The 19,049-nt window shown below is 49.8% G+C and overlaps 1 protein-coding gene across 6 annotated transcripts in view; it reads left to right on the forward strand.

Annotated features, from left to right (window-relative positions):
* GNB1 (G protein subunit beta 1) overlaps positions 1 to 15,294 on the forward strand; it is a 94,636-nt gene extending 79,342 nt beyond the window's left edge. For all 6 annotated transcript variants that reach the window (XM_066270668.1, XM_066270673.1, XM_066270667.1 and 3 more), the window contains 5 exons: positions 5,636 to 5,702; positions 9,803 to 10,004; positions 10,734 to 10,950; positions 13,280 to 13,395; positions 13,613 to 15,294. In XM_066270668.1, the coding sequence (XP_066126765.1) occupies positions 5,636 to 5,702; positions 9,803 to 10,004; positions 10,734 to 10,950; positions 13,280 to 13,386 (593 nt within the window). In that variant the 3' untranslated portion in view covers positions 13,387 to 13,395; positions 13,613 to 15,294. The remainder of the gene's footprint in view (positions 1 to 5,635; positions 5,703 to 9,802; positions 10,005 to 10,733; positions 10,951 to 13,279; positions 13,396 to 13,612) is intronic.
* The last annotated feature ends 3,755 nt before the right edge of the window (positions 15,295 to 19,049 follow it).

Raw genomic sequence — 19,049 nt, forward strand, 5'->3', positions numbered from 1 at the left:
ATAGAGCATCGGACTGGGATGCGGAAGGACCCAGGTTCGGGACCCCGAGGTCGCCAGCTTGAGCATGGGCTCATCTGGTTTGAGCAAAAGCTCACCAGCTTGGACCCAAGGTCACTGGCTCAAGCAAGAGGTTACTTGGTCTGGTGAAGGCCCGCGGTCAAGGCACATATGAGAAAGCAATCAATGAACAACTAAGGTGTTGCAATCAAAAACTGATGATTGATGCTTCTCATCTCTCTTTGTTCCTGTCTGTCCCTATCTATCCCTCTCTCTGACTCTCTGTCTCTGTAAAAAAAAAAAAAAAAGATTTAGCTCGAGGTTGCCCAGTACAGTAAGGTATAGTTGCTCAGTGATGGCCTTTCAGTCCTGCTGTGAGGGTCCAGCCTCATCCTCAAGGGTAGTTTATTCATATATTGAGAGGCTGAATATTTTTATATGCATCTAAAAAAAACCCACAGTGGCTCAGACCCAATGCCTATTAATTGCCTTTTTTTCTGGGTGTGAATGGAAAGATGTCTCCCTGTAATTCTGTTCCAGGAGTTAAAACGGGGCTGCTCTTGGCACCCTGTTCTTTGGCAATTGGTTAAAAGTGACATCTCATTTAGGCTTTTTATGATCACAGTCTGGGAAGCTCAGATCTTACTGCTCACCCCATAATCTCACAGTAGGGTTGCCTACACCTGGCTGAGCACAGGCCCACGACTCACACACACACACCTGGTGGGTGTGCATGCTTGCCTTTGACTTCCCCCAGGGAGCTCCCTGAACTGTCTTTCCATCTTGCCAGCTTACTAGCTTAGCAGCCCCAGTGGAGAAAGAACCCCTTTCCTAGGGTTGCCATGAATCTTGCCTGTGCCTGCACTTGGCCACAGTGGCCAGCTGCCTGGCTTGTGATTGTCCCACTTGGGACTGTAGACCAGGGATCCCCAAACTACAGCCCACAGGCCACATGCAGCCCCCTGAGGCCATTTATCCGGCCCCCGCTGCACTTCCGGAAGGGACACCTCTTTCATTGGTGGTCAGTGGTATGTGGCGGCACTGCAAAGTGTGGCGCCCCTCACGTACAGTACTACTTCCGGTGACGCAGGATGGACGCATCACAGCTCGGGAAGCGCTGTCATATCACTTGGTACGGCTAGCAGTGACAAATATGGAACCGAACATTGACCATCTCATTAGCCAAAAGCAGGTCCATAGTTCCCATTGAAATACTTGTCAGTTTGTTGATTTAAATTTACTTGTTCTTGGCCCTGGCTGGTTGGCTCAGTGGTAGAGTGTCGGCCTGGCGTGCAGGAGTCCCAGGTTCAATTCCCGGCCAGGGCACACAGGAGAAGTGCCCATCTGCTTCTCCACCCCTCCCCCTCTCCTTCCTCTCTGTCCCTCTCTTCCCCTCCCACAGCCAAGGCTCCACTGGAGCAGGGTTGGCCTGGTGCTGCTCTGCCTCAGGCACTAGAATGGCTCTAGTTGCAGCAGAGCAACGCCCCAGATGGGCAGAGCATCGCCCCTTGGTGGGTGTGCCGGGTGGATCCTGGTCGGGCGCATGCGGGAGTCTGTCTGACTGCCTCCCCATTTCCAGCTTCAGAAAAAATACGAAAAAAGGAAAAAAAAAGGAAAAGAAATTTACTTGTTCTTTATTTTAAATATTGTATTTGTTCTCGTTGTCTTTTTTTACTTTAAGATATGTGCAGTGTGCATAGGGATTTGTTCATAGTTTTTTTTTTAGTCCGGCCCTCCAACGGTCTGAGGACAGTGAACTGGCCCCCTGTGTAAAAGGTTTGGGGACCTCTGCTGTAGACCCTCCTGGAGGGCGATGGCAAACTCTGCTGAGTCCTGAGATGTGATTCTCTTCCCAGCGGAGTCCAGCTTTGGTTATAACAATTGTCAGTTTGTCTCTCTTTGGGTGTTGTAGGTCTCCTTTCTCCTAAGAAAACTCTTGGCATTGCCTCACTTGCAGAAGATTGTGCTCTCAGGAGCTGTGCTATCAGGCGGTATCTGACCTCTGGCTCTATGCACCTTCGTGTAGGCAGGTGCCTCTCCAGCTCCAGGCTGAACCTGTGCTTCTTCCCCCTGGGAGGGATGCTCAGCAGTGTCTGCATGTCCTACCATGGCCGAGCCTGTGTCTCGCAGGGGCTGCACGGACCCTGCTGAGGGCATAGACCTGGCAAAAAAGCAGCATGTGTGTGTGCTGTAGCACTTCAGGAAAACAACTTGAAACTGTGTTCTTTTGTGTTTTTAACCTGTGTCTCACCCAGAGCTGCAATGTTATTTTTATGGAGTTAGACAGAGTTTTGTCATTTGGAGTGCTAATCTGTCCCTGTTGTGGGACATTTAGGCAGTTTCTGGTTAATTACTAGCATAAGCATTAGTCTTTTGGATAAGTGGTTTCTCCAGCTGTAACCATTTTCTGGGGATATGTTACCTAGCTGTGGTGATTGATCCTTGGGCTGCACGTGGTCACGCTTCTGTTCACACGGGTCGTCTGGGTTGCGCTCCCTGGGTCACAGCGAGGCCACGTGAAGAAGTGCATCTGCTTCTTGGCACCAGACTCCCACCTGGCGACATGCTGTGTCAGAGGCCACCCCCTCAGTCGGGCATCTCAGTTGACAGCACCTCACCTCCCGTGTGGTTCTTGACCCCAGCCTCCTTTCTTCCCTTGTCTTACCTCCAGCCACCTCCTCTCTCTCTGGACAGTTGTAGCCTCATCGGGGCGCTCGGCTCTCCCCCAGCGCACCCCTCCCCTCCACCATGGTGTCTGTAAGGCAGGCAGCCATGCAGTCATGCCCAGCACCTCCAGGCCTCTGTCAGCGTGTCTCCTGTCCCTCTTCAGGTTCCTGAAAGGCAGCAGCACTGCTAGGCCAGCCACTGGGTAGCACAGGCCCTGTACCTGGGGAGGGGCTACCTCCTTTTGAGATCACGTCACACACGTACACACCATGCCTCACCCCTCTCCTCAGAACATATTTCTTCTTCAGTAATCACAAAGGTGCTACCTGCCACCATTTATTGAAAACTTGGTGAGCACACAGACAGCTGTTTCTCCAACAGTGTTTTGGAGCTATTTCCAGTTCACATGGCCAACCGGAGGCCTCAGAACCAACAGCAGTGTCACTGCTGGGGAGTCTCCACACTGAGAACTCAGCCTTTAATTCTTACTCCACAGCTTGCTGCCACTCGCAGGTCCTGTGCAGCTCCACACAGCTGAGCATGGAGCGCCTGGCCTCACGTGGGACACTGGGGGCCTCAGCAGGACCTGCTGGGCTCCTATCACAGTGCTCTTCAACATGATGTTCAGTACTGGTTTGGTCACCTAGTTAAAAAGTTGGTTTCTACTTTTTCTCTTTTTTTTTCCTTTTCCTTTTCCTGTAGCAGAGACAGAGTCAGAGCAAGGGACAGATAGGGACAGACAGGAGGGGAGAGAGATGAGAAACACCAACTCTCCGTTGCGGTTCCCCAGCTGTTCATTGATTGATTTCTCATATGTGCCCTACCAAGGGGTGACAGCAGACCGAGTGACCCCTTGGCTCAAGCCAGCAACCTTGGGCTCAAGCTGGTGAGCCCACGCTCAAGCTGGCGATCTCGGGGTCTTGAACCTGGGTCCTCCACATCCCAGTCCGATGCTCTATCCACTGCGCTACCACCTGGTCAGGCTCTTTCCCTTTTCTAATTGATTTTCGAGAGGAGGAAGAGAGAGAAAAGAGAGTGAGAAACGTTGCTCCATTTAGTTATGCATTCATTAGTCGCTTCCCATATATGTACCCTGACTAGGGATTGAACCCGCTACCTTAGTGTCTCAGGACGACTAAGCTCTGACTGAGCTAACCAGGCATGGCCTCCCTTTTTCTTTCTAGGGGATAAAATACTTTTGTGAAAAATATAATAACTGCCTGGTTGTTTTTCTCCCCCCGCCTCCTTAATGTACAGAATACAAAAAGGATCCAAGATGTGTTAGAACATTTGAGCCAGCAACCCTGACCCTGTTTAATTAAAATAAATGTATTTGTGTGTTTATTTTGAAAGCTCAAACTACAGAAAGTTAGTGCTGAAGGCCACCATCCTCCACCCTCCCTTTCCCTTGAGGACAGCCCTGTTGGTACAATTATCAGTCTCTTAGGGTCCTTGCCAGGCAAGGGGCTATGGCGCCCAGGCCCCACTCTGCAGCATGCCTGCTGCATGGCTCCCTTCACCTTCATAGGACTTGAAGTCGGAGCATTTGTAATTTCCAGATCCAGCCAGCATTTGGAAATTTGGTCATTGTCCACGGCCTTCCCAATTGCACCAGTTGGCTGCTGGCACATGCTGGTGTCTGAGGCCCTAAAGAGCCCAGATCATTTCCCAGTATTTGAGCCGTGCTTGTACCACTGGGTCCTGGTTTGTGGGCTCTGCCTGGCTGGCCCGTGACCTGCACAAGCTGGGACAGAGGTGATCTTTGTGGTCTGATTGCTGCATGCAATTAACCCAGGAGCCCTGAGGCGCTGTGTGGGCGTCCCCACAGGTCTGCGGCCTCTCCTGTGCTCACAGGGCACACAGGCCACATGCTGATGATGATGGAGGGTGAGGTCATTGACCTGACGGGCACCTGACAGGATGGGGCTGGGCTCCCAGGGCTGGTTCCAGAGGGAGGCATGGGTAAACTGCCGTGAGCAGGGGTCAGAATGCCAGGAGGTGATGCTGTCCTTGGAGATGAGCTTACTGGTGGTACATGGGGTACAGAGCAGGTGGGGTGAATGGTGGCAGTTACAAGGGCCACTTCCCACGAGAACTGCAGCTCTCCGTCTCTGCTGCTGAGACAGGGCAGCCACAAGTGCAGACTGCTGGGCTAGGCTTGCTCACCTTGCACCCCTGGTTCTCAGGACCACGTATGTGAGCACACAGCAGAGACCCTGGTCACAGCTAATTGAATGGAAATCATAAAGCAAAATTGGTCTTCATTACCTTTCTTGGTTCCAAAATCTGGTCAAAGAGGGAGTCTCAGTAGACGCCACATGTCCCAGCCTCTGTGGCAGCTTTGCTTGCCCTTCTACACTCAGGTGACACAACCATTTGCACGCCAGCTTTTCTACTGTAGAAAAACAGTAGAATGAAGTCCATAGAAAACAGAGCTGGTCCTGCTGGGGCTGTGCCTTCCTGTGGGGCTGGGGCCTCGGCAGACCACTGCTCCCTGCTCTGCCCAACCCCTGCATCCCTCCCATGTGTTCTGTTCATCCACGCTTCCCCAGGGAGCGGGGCTTCAGGGAGGCAGAATGAGCCTTTGTCCATGGACGTGTTTCAGGGGTGCTGTGGACCAGGCACTCCGTGGCTCTTGCGCGCCAAGTGGGTGAGCGAGTGAATGAGGGTGTGGAATCTGTCCTGGCTCCTGTCAGGAGAAGACCGGAGGGGGAGTGTATGCCCTGTGGGCCTTCTTGGTCCTGGGCTGCAAGGCTGGCCAAGCCCCGCTCAGGCCCTGCTAAGCAGTGCAGGTGACATGCTGCTTTATGTCTCTTCTGCGCACAGGGCCGGGGATGGAGGTGGACAGGGCAGGGTCTTCCCTGAGACCTTCAACTGTGGGAATTTCATTATGCCCACAGGGCTTCTGTTTACAAGACCATAGGTTCACAGGGCTTGCAGATTTGGGTCATTATGTGGGTTTTCTTTCCAGGTTACTTGTCCTGCTGCCGCTTCCTGGATGACAATCAGATTGTTACCAGCTCTGGAGACACGACCTGGTGAGTACCTGAGCTCCATGCTCTTCTCACACTGCTCAGTCACACCCACAGCTCTAGGCACAGAGGAAATGACTCTGCCGTTAATTAGGATGTCTGTACTATGAAATTAATTAGGATGTCTGTAATGTGAAATGGCCACGAGACTTTAGTCTAAGAGGCAGCGAGAGATGAGTGAGGTCGAGTGTGTACTTCGCAGACACTGACCTTGCAATTGTGTGGGAGTAGCCTGTGCTCCTTTCCCTACGGGCAGTCCTTTGGGGCAGCAGGTGCTTTTGTCCCCCCTTAGGGGAGCTCTATCTCATGTGGATGCGAAGCATAGCCCCAAAATAGCAGGTGTCATGACTTCAAGTGGATTACACCAAATTTTTGAATGTTTAGAATTTATACCTTCCTTATAGATAGAAGCCCACTTAAACTCTAGAATGTTTCGTTTGTAGCACCAAACCATATAATTTAAATGATTAGATATTATTTCATAAGAGTCATTTTAGATTTTATGTGTCCTCGTGGGTTTTCTTGTCTCTTTGAGGCACAGACACCCAGTCCCGTGGGGAATGGGGACACCCTGTGTGGTCCTTCCTCCCTTAGCCACCATGTCCTGTTTAGCAAGGTGTACTTTTTGTATAAATGTCATAGGTTCACAAAAACATTAACGTCTAGACCAGGGGTCGGGAACAATTTTGGCTGAGAGAGCCAGGAATGCCACATATTTTTTTTATATATAAATAAATTTTTATTTTAATAGGGTGACATCAATAAATCAGGGTACATATATTCAAAGAAAACATTTCCAGGTTATCTTGTCATTTAGTTCTGTTGCATACCCATCACCCAAAGAGAGATTGTCCTCCGTCACCCTCTATCCAGTTTTCTTTGTACCCTCCCCCTCCCCCTCTCCTTCCTCCCCTCCCCCCACCCCCCGTAACCACCCCACTCCTGTCCATGTCTCTTAGTCTCGTTTTTATGTCCCACCAATGTATGGAATCCTGCAGTTCTTGTTTTTTTCTGATTCGCTTATTTCACTCCGCATAATGTTATCAAGATTCCACCATTCTGCTGTAAGTGATCCAATGTCATCATTTCTTCTAGCTGAATAGTATACCGTGGTGTATATGTGCCCCATCTTCTTTATCCAGTCTTCTATTTTTTTTTTACAGTGATTAAAAGCCTTTAAGCAAACTCTTGGCCAATACAGCAAGGATCCATAAAAGAGTAGTGTCCTTAACATGTTCACCAAGTCTAAGTTGGCCCCATCACCATGCCAAATTCCTGAAAAATGCATCCCAACCACAGTTCAGTCTGTTAGGAGCTGTCACAGGGAGCAGGAGTCCAGGAAAAGTCCACATCCAGGAAAAGTCCTCATGGCACCGGAATTGTTGTCACCATTCTATACTTTGCAGCTCATGTCCAAGTCCCAACGACCGCTGCTTCTAGCTGGTAATGATTCAGGTAGACTGAAAAAGCCATTTGCAGTATGCGTGGATATGGAGCTTCTGTTCTCCTCTGCCTGGAGAGATGAGACCAGGTTGCTTTTCCCTGGAGCTCTGCGACTGTGGCATGGTAAAGAGAACCTTGGGAGACACTAAGCTGGGTGGCAAAGGTAGATTCATAATAGAAGTTGGCAAAAGGGGGAAAGAGAGCTCTAAATTAGGAGTAGGTCCCAGCCTGAAATATGAGTGGGGCATTGAGGTAGGAGGGATAAAGGAAACACTATATATTAAGCAAAGCAGCAGAAAATAGGACTATCAACACCCACAACAGAGATCTTTGAGGGAAGAATAAAAAACCTGACTATTCAGGCAAAACATAGTTAAGTGGCCCTTGTGCAAATGAGATCAGTTTACCTGCTTCTTGGAAGAAATACCCTAGGCTCGTCCACAGTGTCGTAGATGGGGCTGACGGCCCTGGGCACCTTCAGCCTTCAGTGGCAAACCCCAGCATTCTGGGCAAGGTTAGGTCATAGGTGGCTGGAGTAGGGCTGGAAGAGACTTCCCTTAGAGGAGCGAGGGGGAAGCCTACCTTCCAGTGTCCCTATTTCCTCACAGCAGAGGCATGTAAGCCTGGCAGGCTTTAGCTCAATGACCTTCCTTTCCACTATTGAAGCAGGACCCAGATGGCATCCTATGAGACCCCTTTGGGGCATTGGAGCCTTTAAGAGTGTATCCTAAAAGCTGGTAGTTCCCCTGATCTCTATTGGGCTTTTTCTGCCTCTAGGTATCTTAAAAGCCATGCTCAGAAGATCTTGCTGAGGGGTTTAAGGATCCCCATCCACCTATATAAATCTTTTCCATATATCTGGAGCTATTTGGAAAAAGACAAAACAGTGTTACTAGAATGCCACATATTTTAAAATGTAATTCCGTGAGAGCCATACAACATCTCATGTACGTTACACATTATCCAATAAAAATTTCCAATAAAAATTATCCAGTAAAAATCCCCGAGGGGCCTGACCTGTGGTGGCGCAGTGGATAAAGCATCGACCTGGAAATGCTGAGGTCGCCGGTTTGAGACCCTGGGCTTGCCTGGTCAAGGCACATATGGGAGTTGATGCTTCCAGCTCCTCCCCCCTTCTCCCTCTCTGTCTCTCTCTCTCCTCTCTAAAAATGAATAAATAAAATAAAAAAATTATAAAATAAAATCCTATTTGTTTAAAAAAAAAAAAATCCCCAAGGATAGCTGTGATTGGCTCCAGCCACCCGCAACCCTGAACATGAGCGGTAGGAAATGAATGGATTGTAATACATGAGAATGTTTTATATTTTTAACATTTTTTTTATTAAAGATTTGTCTGCGAGCCAGATGCAGCCATCAAAAGAGCCACAATCTGGCTCGCGAGCTATAGGTTCCCGACCTCTGATCTAGACGTTCAATATTGGGAAAGAATTTATTAGAATAATTTTTTAAAGCTTCTTCATTTCCGAGCAGTTTTCTTTCAGACTCCGGGAACTGTCTTGCTTCCTTTCTGTAGTCCCTCAGGCCCCCGTTGGGGAGCTTTCCTGCAGCAGGCTTGCAGGGTTGAAATAGTCTGATTGGGTTTGTGTTGCCAGAAGGAGCCAGGGTTCCATGAGGCTGGAACAAAGTGAGCGATTCCGCGCGATTGCTGTCTGGGTCGAGGCTCAGGAGGGGTACATGTCCACATCTTGCCTTTGATACCCCTTACTTGGCCACATGAGCCAACAGCCATGGGCACTGAGCTCCAGTCTGCTGCATCGCTCTGAGCCATTGGTTTGCCTAGCATTACCCCACATCCTGGCCTGTAGGACCCTCGAGGGCATAGAGCTGGCAGTACCATACAGGGCATGTCCTGCAACCCCTTGAGACCCCACTTGGAGCCTGAGTGTATGGCAAAGCATCCGACTTGCCCTGCTTTAAAGGGACAATTGGCTTCCCTTGTTTTTTTTGTTTTGTTTTTGTTTATTAATTTTTTAAGAGAGGGAAACATTGATTAGTTTTTCCACTTATTTATGCACTCATAGGCTGATTCTTGTATGTACCCTGACCAGGAATTGAACCCGCCACTTTGGCATATTGGGACAACGATCCAACTAACGGAGCTCTTAGTTGATATTTGAGTTGACGTGGAGATTGGTTACTCAAACCTGCAGCAGGATTTTTTTTTTTTTATTTTTTTTACAGGGACAGAGAGAGTCAGAAGGATAGATAGGGACAGACAGGAACGGAGAGAGATGAGAAGCATCAATCATCAGTTTTTCGTTGCGACACCTTAGTGTTCATTGATTGTGATCTCATATGTGTCATGACCACAGGCCTTCAGCAGACTGAGTAACCCCCCACTCGAGCCAGTGACCTTGGGTCCATGCTAGTGAGCTTTTTTGCTCAAGCTGGCTATCTTGGGGTCTCGAACCTGGGTCCTTCAACATCCTAGTCCAACGCTCTATTTACTGCGCCACCACCTGGTCAGGCTGCAGCAGGATTTTTGTTGGTTTTGATTCCCCTTCAAAGTCATTTGAAGAGTTCAGAATTCTTTTAAGGAAAAGCACACAGGTTTACTGCGGTCCTGGGTGGTTTGTAGGATACTCTGTCACTGGTCATCTGAGAAGGAGAGGTGACTCTGCTTATCTTGTCTTCTGCTCCAGTGCTCTGTGGGACATCGAGACGGGCCAGCAGACGACCACGTTTACTGGACACACTGGGGATGTTATGAGCCTTTCTCTCGCCCCTGACACCAGACTGTTTGTCTCTGGTGCTTGTGATGCTTCAGCCAAACTCTGGGATGTGCGAGAAGGGGTGTGCCGGCAAACGTTCACTGGCCACGAGTCTGACATCAATGCCATCTGTGTGAGTCGGGGTTAACCTGTGGTCAGCATCCTCACCAGCTGTTCACAATGAGATGAGTTACTATAAACCACAGAATATCTCGTTTAATTTTGAAATATTTTCAGGATTATTCTGTATTTCCACTGCAAATACAACCTAATTTACAAAAACCTCCCTGTAAAAAACTTAGATGTGGTGTGGGCTGGCCTTGGGAAGCCAGCCAAGTCTGTGCTGGGCGTCCTTCTCAGGATCGCTGCGGTGTCTGCTGTGTGCTGGCCGGCTCCCAGCCCTGGCGTGCTGAGGGCTTTCCTCTGGGTGGGGGACAGCGCAATTCTTCACCCAGCATGCTGCCTATGCAGGGTGGGGGCTTTCCTTCTCCACTTCACCTGGACTTGAGGGGGGCTGTGCAGGCACATCTGTTAAGTTGAGGGTCCCTTCCCCACCTTCCTGCTCAGGGCCAGCCTTCTGCTGCTGCTCATGAAGAAACACAGGCCCATCAGTGACGGCCATACCCTTGGGAAAGGTGTAGAAGACAGCCCCCATGTCTGAGGGCACTTGTGTGGCTCACACAGTGCAGAGCCCTCACATCCTGTTCCCCGGTTTGCTTCCTAGACCCCTATGGTATGGTCCCCCGGGTTCTGCCTAAGTCCAGCCCTGCTGGCTTTTTGTACCATGCCAGTTGTAGCTCTGCTCCTGGGCAGCCTGTATTACCAATGTTTATTTTTGTGTGTCTTTGCTTTCTCTTTCCAGTTCTTTCCAAATGGCAATGCATTTGCCACTGGCTCGGATGATGCTACCTGCAGGCTGTTTGACCTTCGTGCGGATCAGGAGCTCATGACTTACTCCCACGACAACATAATATGTGGGATCACCTCTGTCTCCTTCTCCAAGAGCGGGCGCCTCCTCCTCGCAGGGTACGACGACTTCAATTGCAACGTCTGGGACGCACTCAAAGCCGACAGGGCCGGTAGGTGATGGTTGGGGCCTTCCTGTGTGTCCTGGACACTGACTCTTTCTAGGTGGATGTGACTCCTCACGTAAGTCAAGGCGTTCAGGTTTCCGTCTGTCAGGTTGGCAAGAAACGTGGTCTGGGGCTGCCTGAAAGCACCAGCTCGGCCCCATGGCATGGCCTGGCAGGGGCATGGGCAACAAGCCAAAGGGTGTGGCTCTCCAGGCATGGTGACCCGCGTGTTCCAGAAGCTCTTCCCACACATTTATGAGGGCCAGGCGGTGGCCCCACTAGGCAGAAAAGGGGTACACGGTTTAGCCTTCAAGACCCCGTCTTGCTTTCCCTGCCCTCTGGTTTTACGTGTTGGAACTCAATCATTTAAGAGTAGAGCACAAGTCCAGGCAGGTATAACGTAGTCTGAAGTTCACACATCAAAGGCTGGTGTGTGGGCCTGACCAGGCAGTGCGGGTAGAGCATCGAACTAGGATGCCGAGGACCCAGGTTCAAGACCCCGAGGTTGCCAGCTTGAGCGCGGGCTCATCTGGTTTGAACAAAGTTCACCAGCTTGGACCCAAGGTCGCTGGTTCGAGCAAGGGGTTACTTGGTCTGCTGTAACCCCCCAGCCAAGGCAAATATAAGAAAGCAATCAATGAACAACTAAGGTATCACAATGCGCAACGAAAAAACTAATGATTGATGCTTCTCATCTCTCCGTTCCTGTCTGTCTGTTCCTGTCTGTCCTTCTCTCTGACTCTTTAAAAAAAAAAAAAAAAAAGCTGGTGTGTGGTTGTCAGGTGCATCAAAACAGGTTGTGCTGAAGGTAAGAACTTGCAGTACTGAACACCGTGGCTGGAGTACACAAACTCTTGATTTCAGAGTCGCCCAGCTGTCGATCTCAGTGCTTGGGGGTGGAAGAAGCGCCCGGACCTAGGTCTGCTTCTGGGGGGCCTACTTCCTGCCCTGGCTGAACCACCTCTTATTCTCCCTACTTAACCCCTCGTACCCCAGCTCCCCCACCCATCGATTGACCCTGAGCCTAGGAGAGCACTGGTCCTCCTTGACACAGCTAGGACATTGTAAGTGCAGGAGTGGACTAGGGGCTTTTGTTTTTGTTTTCACTTATTGATTGATTTTAAAGAAAGAAGAAGAGAGAGACAGAGACAAACATTGATTTGTTGTTCCATATATCTGTGCACTCATTGGTCATCTTCTCTATGTGCCCTGACTGGGGATCGAACCTGCAACCTTGGTGCATCAGAACAACACTCAAACCAGATAAGCCATCTGGTATGGGCCATGGCTTTCTGGAATGAGCCCTCAGATTCTTCCTCTGGAAGAAAGTGGCACACTGCCTGATGAATATCAAAGCACGGACCCTTACTGTGGTGTCTGACACCAACCCTGTGTTCTGTGGTCCATGCCTTGTGCTAGGCCCCAGGGGAGGTCACAGTCTTATGCTGTCATGTTATAATTGCTGTCAGTCAATTATATGTAAAAAAAATAGTGATTTTTGGGGTTTTTTTAATTGATTTTAGAGAGAAACATGAGTTTGTTCCATTTATTCATGCATTCATTGCTTGATTATTACAACTACCCTGCATAGGAATCAAACCCACAACCTTGTTGCATCAGGATGGCGCTCTAAGTTCCTGAGCTATCAGGTCATGGCTTTGTTCCCTTTTTTTTTTTTTTTTTAAGATTTTTAAAATTTATTTATTGATTTTAGAGAGGGGAAAGAGAGAGCGAAAGGGGGGCAGGGAGGAGCAGGAAGCATCAATCATATGTGTGCCTTGATCGAGCAAGCCCGGGATTGTGAACTGGCAACCTCAGCATTCCAGGTCGATGCTCTGTGCACTGCGCCATCACAGGTCAGGCTTTGTTCTGTTTTGTTTTGTTTTTTGTTCTGTTTTTTATTAGGGCTTCTTACCTTTGTGAGTGCACAGGAGTTGGTGGAAGAGGCCCTGGGTTATCTGTTGTTGTGCTGTTCTTGTCATTATGCTGTGTCTGTAACAGATTAATCATGGGTTCTCTAGTATGTTTCTGTTTGGTTTGGACACTTATTGCAGGCTGTAGGTGTGCCCATGCTGTTAAAAGAGGAGTGCATTGATCCTCCCTCCCCTTGACGGAGAGAGACCACGTGCTTCAGTTTAACTTCCACCTGGACCAGACCTTCCCTCCTGGAGTTTTTTCCTTTATGAACCCTGAGGCATTGCAAGGACAGCCTGCAGGGGTTCTGGGTCCCCTTCAGCAAGTTCATATGTCACCCTACCTTGTACAGTGTCACCATGTCACTGCAAGGTGGAACACTTCTGGGCTTTGGAGTGACTGTGCTCTCATTTGCTCCCAGGTGTCTTGGCCGGGCATGACAACCGTGTCAGCTGCCTGGGGGTGACTGACGATGGGATGGCTGTGGCGACAGGGTCCTGGGATAGCTTCCTCAAGATCTGGAACTAACACCGACAGGTAACAGCAGCCCAAGTGCTCCTAAAGCATGTGAGGTTATGGTTCCTGGCTGGTTAATCATGATGTAAAGTTGATGGGAGTTGTGGTTAAGGTGAGCCTTTATGTGAAGCTGAGAAGTGTGCCTCAGCCCCACACCCAGATGGCGCTGTATTCCAATGGTGGGTCTGAGTTTATACACGTGGTCTCATGACATTTCTTTACACTCTGTTTTAAACAGCAGGTGGACGCCATGGTGACTGGAAGACCATTCCACCCTGACGTGTTACAGTGATAGCATTTCCAATCCACCCCTACTAACGTGGGCGCCCTCCCCCTCCGAACTTCAAAAGGGCAAGATCTTTCCTTCACTTACTGCTGAAACCAAGAGCACAATCCATGAAGAGAAGAGTCCGCTGTAACTCGACGAGCCGTGCATTCCTCCCGGGACCATTGTCTTCGTTTGCTTTTTGTCTTGAAGTTAAAAAAGGAAATACTATAATAAAAAGTTAACCAGAGAGTAAACTTGAGTGCACTGTGAGACAGACATCTGGTCACTAGTTTATTTGAATTTTAGATCAGTGATCCTGTTTTGTGATGTTCATGCAAATCAAGTCAAGGACTTTATATAGTAATTGGTTCTAAATTTCAGGATTCTAAATGTAACAGGATTTTCAAAACACTCATGTTTCCTTTTTAAAGTATCTTTATGTTCAGTAAAACAGAGAGAGGGTTTAATGCGGTCTCTCTGAAATTGTTAATGATGTAAATTTAGTCCCTGGTTTTTTTATTTTTTATTTTTGTCTAGTGTCACATAATTGTTGTGCACAGACATGGCACAGAAAACAGAATGGAACCGAGCACATGCTATTGGTGGTCTTGAGTGCGTGGTGACCAGCAGAGTCCAATCAGGCACCTTTTCTTCCTGCCCCGTCCCCTCTGCCTTCTCAGTTCAGTTTTTAATCTCACCTTGGGTTTCCTTGTGAAGTTGGGGGGAAGTTCATAATAATAGCCTAACACTACCCTGTGCCCCACCCCAACCATCAGAACCTCTGTTTTCAAGAGAGGTGCCCGTCCTGTGCTTGGATAGTCAGTCAATTATTTGTGTATGAAACAATGTACAAATCAATGTTTTGAAAATAATGATCTCAAACTTTCTAAGTTAAATTTTAAAAAATTTGATCGTTTGCCATATTGGGTGGGTTAACTCTTAGACTCGCATGCTGTAGAAATGCTCAAATGTGCATATAGGACTCCTTCCTTCGATGTTCTTTTTCTTTTAAGAAATAACCTCTTTAAAGTTGTAACCATTGCAGCTCTGTCCACTGTCGTTGCTACTCTGCACGCACCGGAAGCAGTACAGTCAGCAGCTCAACACGCTTGAGTAGCAGGATAAGTCACTATTTCCTTTATTTCTTTAAAAAAAAAAAAAAAAGTCCTGTTCCAAATGATCGCTGTTGGATTCGGGAGGGGGGGGCAGGGAGCGGAGACCCCGGCCTTCCCCTGTTGGCTCCTTATAGCCCATCTCCCGTGGAACCAGCCTTTTGCATCTGAGGCCAATCACTTTTCTAACACACAGACTTCCATGGTTTCCTCTGGGCCAGTGTCCAGCAGCAGTGTTTGGACAGGAGTGCTGTGGCTCCCACTACCCAAGCACTCCCCATGGCAGCAGTAGAGGCTTCTCATCCTGTTTGTCTGCAACCTCCCATAAAAACTGTGCTGTGAGGCGTGGTAGCCCGGACCTGGCAGGGAATTGAGCGGAAACCCTCCCGTTGACACCTCCATCGAGCTGTCTGTACCTGCCCTTTCTTTTTCCTTTTGTATTTAATTTTCAGTCAGTGTACTGCAAGGAAGCTGGATGCAAGATAGACCCTGTATTAAACTGTACTGTTATTTAAGATGTAATAAAGCAGTTTGACATGAGGGACTTGGGTGTGGCTGCTTATTCACCAGCCGCCGTGCCCTGTGCACTTCGGTCTGACCAGCTGTTGGTGGGCATTGCTTCAGCCAGCTCTAAGCTGCCCACCCCATCTTTCATCCGCATCACAGAGAATCCATAAAAGGAGTGCTGGGTCCTCTTCAGACAACATGCGCCTCGTAGCCCTGTCCACCTGTCACTCACTGCCCACACAGTCCTGTCCCCTCTGGAAGTGGCTGTCCTCCAGCACCCCAGCTGCTGGCCCTTCCTCTTCTCCACCCAGAAGATCTCTGAGGACAGTACTCCACAGACAAGGTCCCCTCTGAAGGCACTCTTCATCTGAATAAAGAGAGCTGCATCTTGTGAGAAAAAGGAAGCCTCTGCCACCAAAGCAGAAAAAGCTTCCATAGCAGGTGTGAGTCAAGGAGAGGTTCCCCCTCCTCTGGCAGACTGTCCCCTGCTGGGTGAAGTTAAAGGTCACTGGTGCCTGAGTGTGGAGGCTGGCACTTCCTCCTAAGTAAGTGAAGGCTGCCTGGGTTGGAGGTGTGCTGTTTGAGGAGGCAGCAGCATCGGGGCCCTGGATTTGCCACTTACAGAAGTGGGGGGGCAACTCCCCCTCTTCCCAACCGGTGCACAGTCCAGGGTGCCCCAACATCCTCCCTGAAGTAAGACTTCCGTGCAAATTTTAACAGCACTGCCTTCTGAAATGTCACTGTACCAGAGCTGCTGGCCAATGAGGCCTGATGCTTCCTTGGGAGCCCTGCCTCCAGTGCCCCTGCAGTGCCCTGATGCAGCCTCTGATCACACTGCAGGGGGCAGCACGGCGTCTGCGTGCCTTGCTCGTGGTCAGCAACCTCGACACCGGGTGCTCGTCTGCTCTCCGTGTCCACTGCACGGGGAGCACGCTTCCCTTCTGCCCAGCGCCTGCGCAGAGCCCATGACGCGGTGTGCCCAAGCAGCCGCTACCAGTGGCTCCTGGGGGCGCCCCCCCACAACCGGGCCGCCTCCTTGACCAATCCAGGGCTGCCAACGGTCAGAGGGCCTGTGCTCAGGTTGAGCCCCTACCCTTCCCCAAAACATGCGGGACAAGCAAAGGCACTCCTGTTCTGACCCCTTTGCCCCCCACCTTCTCGTCTTCACCCCCCTCCAGTAACCCTGGTACACACGCAATTCTCTGTGCAGGGCGTGTCCCTTCCCCAGCACCCTGGTAAGAAGGGCACCACCTAGTGAAGGTTTTGTTTTTTATTATTTTTTTTTTTTTACAGAGACAGAGAGAGTCAGAGTGAGGGATAGACAGGGACAGACAGGAATGGAGAGATGAGAAGCATCAATCATTAGTTTTTCGTTGTGCATTGCGACACCTTGGTTGTTCATTGATTGCTTTCTCATATGTGCCTTGACCATGGGCCTTCAGCAGACTGAGTAACCCCTTGCTTGAGCCAGCGACCTTGGGTCCAAGCTGGTGAATTTTTTTGCTCAAACCAGATGAGCCCATGCTCAAGCTGGCGACTCGGGGTCTCGAACCTGGGTCTTCCGCATCCCAGTCCAACGCTCTATCCACTGTGCCACCGCCTGGTCAGGCCCAGTGAAGGTTTTGTTCCTGTCTGAATTGTGCCTGGCACTTAGTGGGTCTGCAGGAAGAAGCCCTGCCCCCACACCCCTGTGTCCTAAAACCAGGCCAAACTGAGACTAACTGCCAGTGGACTATTCTAAAACAGCAATATCAACTAGTGTGCTGCAAGAATTTTTTTTTTAATTTATTCACTTTGGGGGGGGGGAGAGAAGGGGAGGAGCAGGAAGCATCAACTCCCATATGTGCCTTGACCAGGCAAGCCAGGGTTTTGAACCAGCAACCTCAGTGTTTCCAGGTTGACGCTTTATCCACTGTGCCACCACAGGTCAGGCCACCGCAACATCTAACTAGTTAAGGGGCACTGACTGACCTCTTTTCTCTTAGATCAGCGGTTCTCAACCTGTGGGTCGCGACCCACAGGTTGAGAACCGCTGCCTTAGATTGTCAAATTTAAAAATGACCACTAACACAATAGCCTTCTGGTGTGAATGGATCAAAACTATATATTTGGCAAAAAAATACATTGTTTGGTCTGCCACAGACTTTTAGCAATTAGTTTATGTATGCAATGATTTGGAAAAGGTAGAAATCGCTGTTTTAGACACCCTGGGGAGGGCTAGGTAAAGCCAGACTTGTCCTAGGACCGGACTTGTCCTAGGACCTGACTTGTCCTGGGTCAGCTGTCTGGAGGCCAGAGGCTGGGGGAAGAAACAAGATGATATTTGGCTACTATCCAGAGACCCCTCCACAGGGAGCCTCTGTCCCTCCCTGCCAACCCTGCCATCCAGGCTCCTGGCCATTTTCTCTTGGATGCTGGGCGGCCTCTGTTCACCACATTCACTCCAGACAGGCACCGCTGAGGCCAGTTTCCCAGAACTGAGAGCAGGACCCCAAAGAGAAGCACCCTTTCTACTCCCAGTATCTTGAGAGCCTGGGGCACCCCTTGCCTGCACCCTAGAGCCAGGGTGCCCCTGCCCTTGCTGTGAGTTCAGCGTTAGACCACGGCCCCACTCCACACCTCCATGGCCCAGACTCCCTGCTTCACCCACCAGCCACCCCATCTACCCTACTATCCCCCATCTTTCAACTTTTATTCAGAGGAGAGTTGGTTCAGGTTTGGGGGGTGAAGCTTAGACACTATGGAACCATGTTTAAGAAAAAGAATTTTGGCCCTGTTCTGATAGCTCATTTGGTTAGAGTGTTGTCCCAACATACTGAGGTTGTGGGTTTGGTCACTGATCAGGCATGTACAAGAATCAGCCAATGGCCCTGGCTGGTTGGCTCAGCGGTAGAGCGTCGGCCTGGCATGCGGGGGACCCGGGTTCGATTCCCGGCCAGGGCACATAGGAGAAGCGCCCACTTGCTTCTCCACCCCTCCCCCTCCTTCCTCTCTGTCTCTCTCTTCCCCTCCCGCAGCCAAGGCTCCATTGGAGCAAAGATGGCCTGGGTGCTGGGGATGGCTCCTTGGCCTCTGCCCCAGGCGCTAGAATGGCTCTGGTCTCGGGCAGAGCGACGCCCCGGAGGGGCAGAGCATCGCCCCCTGGTGGGCAGAGCATCTCCCGTGGTGGGCGTGCCGGGTGGATCCCGGTCGGGCACATGCGGGAGTCTAACTGTCTCTCTCCGTTTCCAGCTTCAGAAAAATACAAAAAAAAAAACAAACAACAAAAACAAGAATCAGCCAATAAGCTTGACCGGTGATGATATAGTGGATAGAATGTTCACCTTGGATTCTGAGGTCCCAGGTGCCAAACCCCAAGGTCGCTGGCTTGAGCGCAGGTTCATTGAGCTTGAGCGTGGGGTGCTAGCTTGAACAAGGTGTTGCTAGCTCCGCTGGAGCCCCCTGTTTAAGGCACGTGTGAGAAGCAATCACTGAGCAACTCAAGTGCAGTAACTATTGAGTTGATACTTCTCATCTCTTCCCCTCTCTCCTCCCACTCTCTCTAAAAAAAAAAAGTCAAACGATGTCAAGAATGACTAGATCAACAAATCGATGTTTCTCTACCTCTGTCTCCCTTCCTTTCTCTAAGAATCAAATTAAATTGTTTTTTAAAAGATAAAAGAGCCCTGGCCGGATAGCTCAGTTGGTTAAAGCAGCAGCATCCCAACATGCAAAGGTTGCCATTTTGATCCTTAGGGCACATACAGAAACATCTGTTTCTGTCTCTCACCTTTCCTCTCTCTCTAAAA

The sequence above is a fragment of the Saccopteryx bilineata genome, chromosome 3 (assembly GCF_036850765.1).
Source record: "Saccopteryx bilineata isolate mSacBil1 chromosome 3, mSacBil1_pri_phased_curated, whole genome shotgun sequence".
Classification (NCBI taxonomy): domain Eukaryota; kingdom Metazoa; phylum Chordata; class Mammalia; order Chiroptera; family Emballonuridae; genus Saccopteryx; species Saccopteryx bilineata.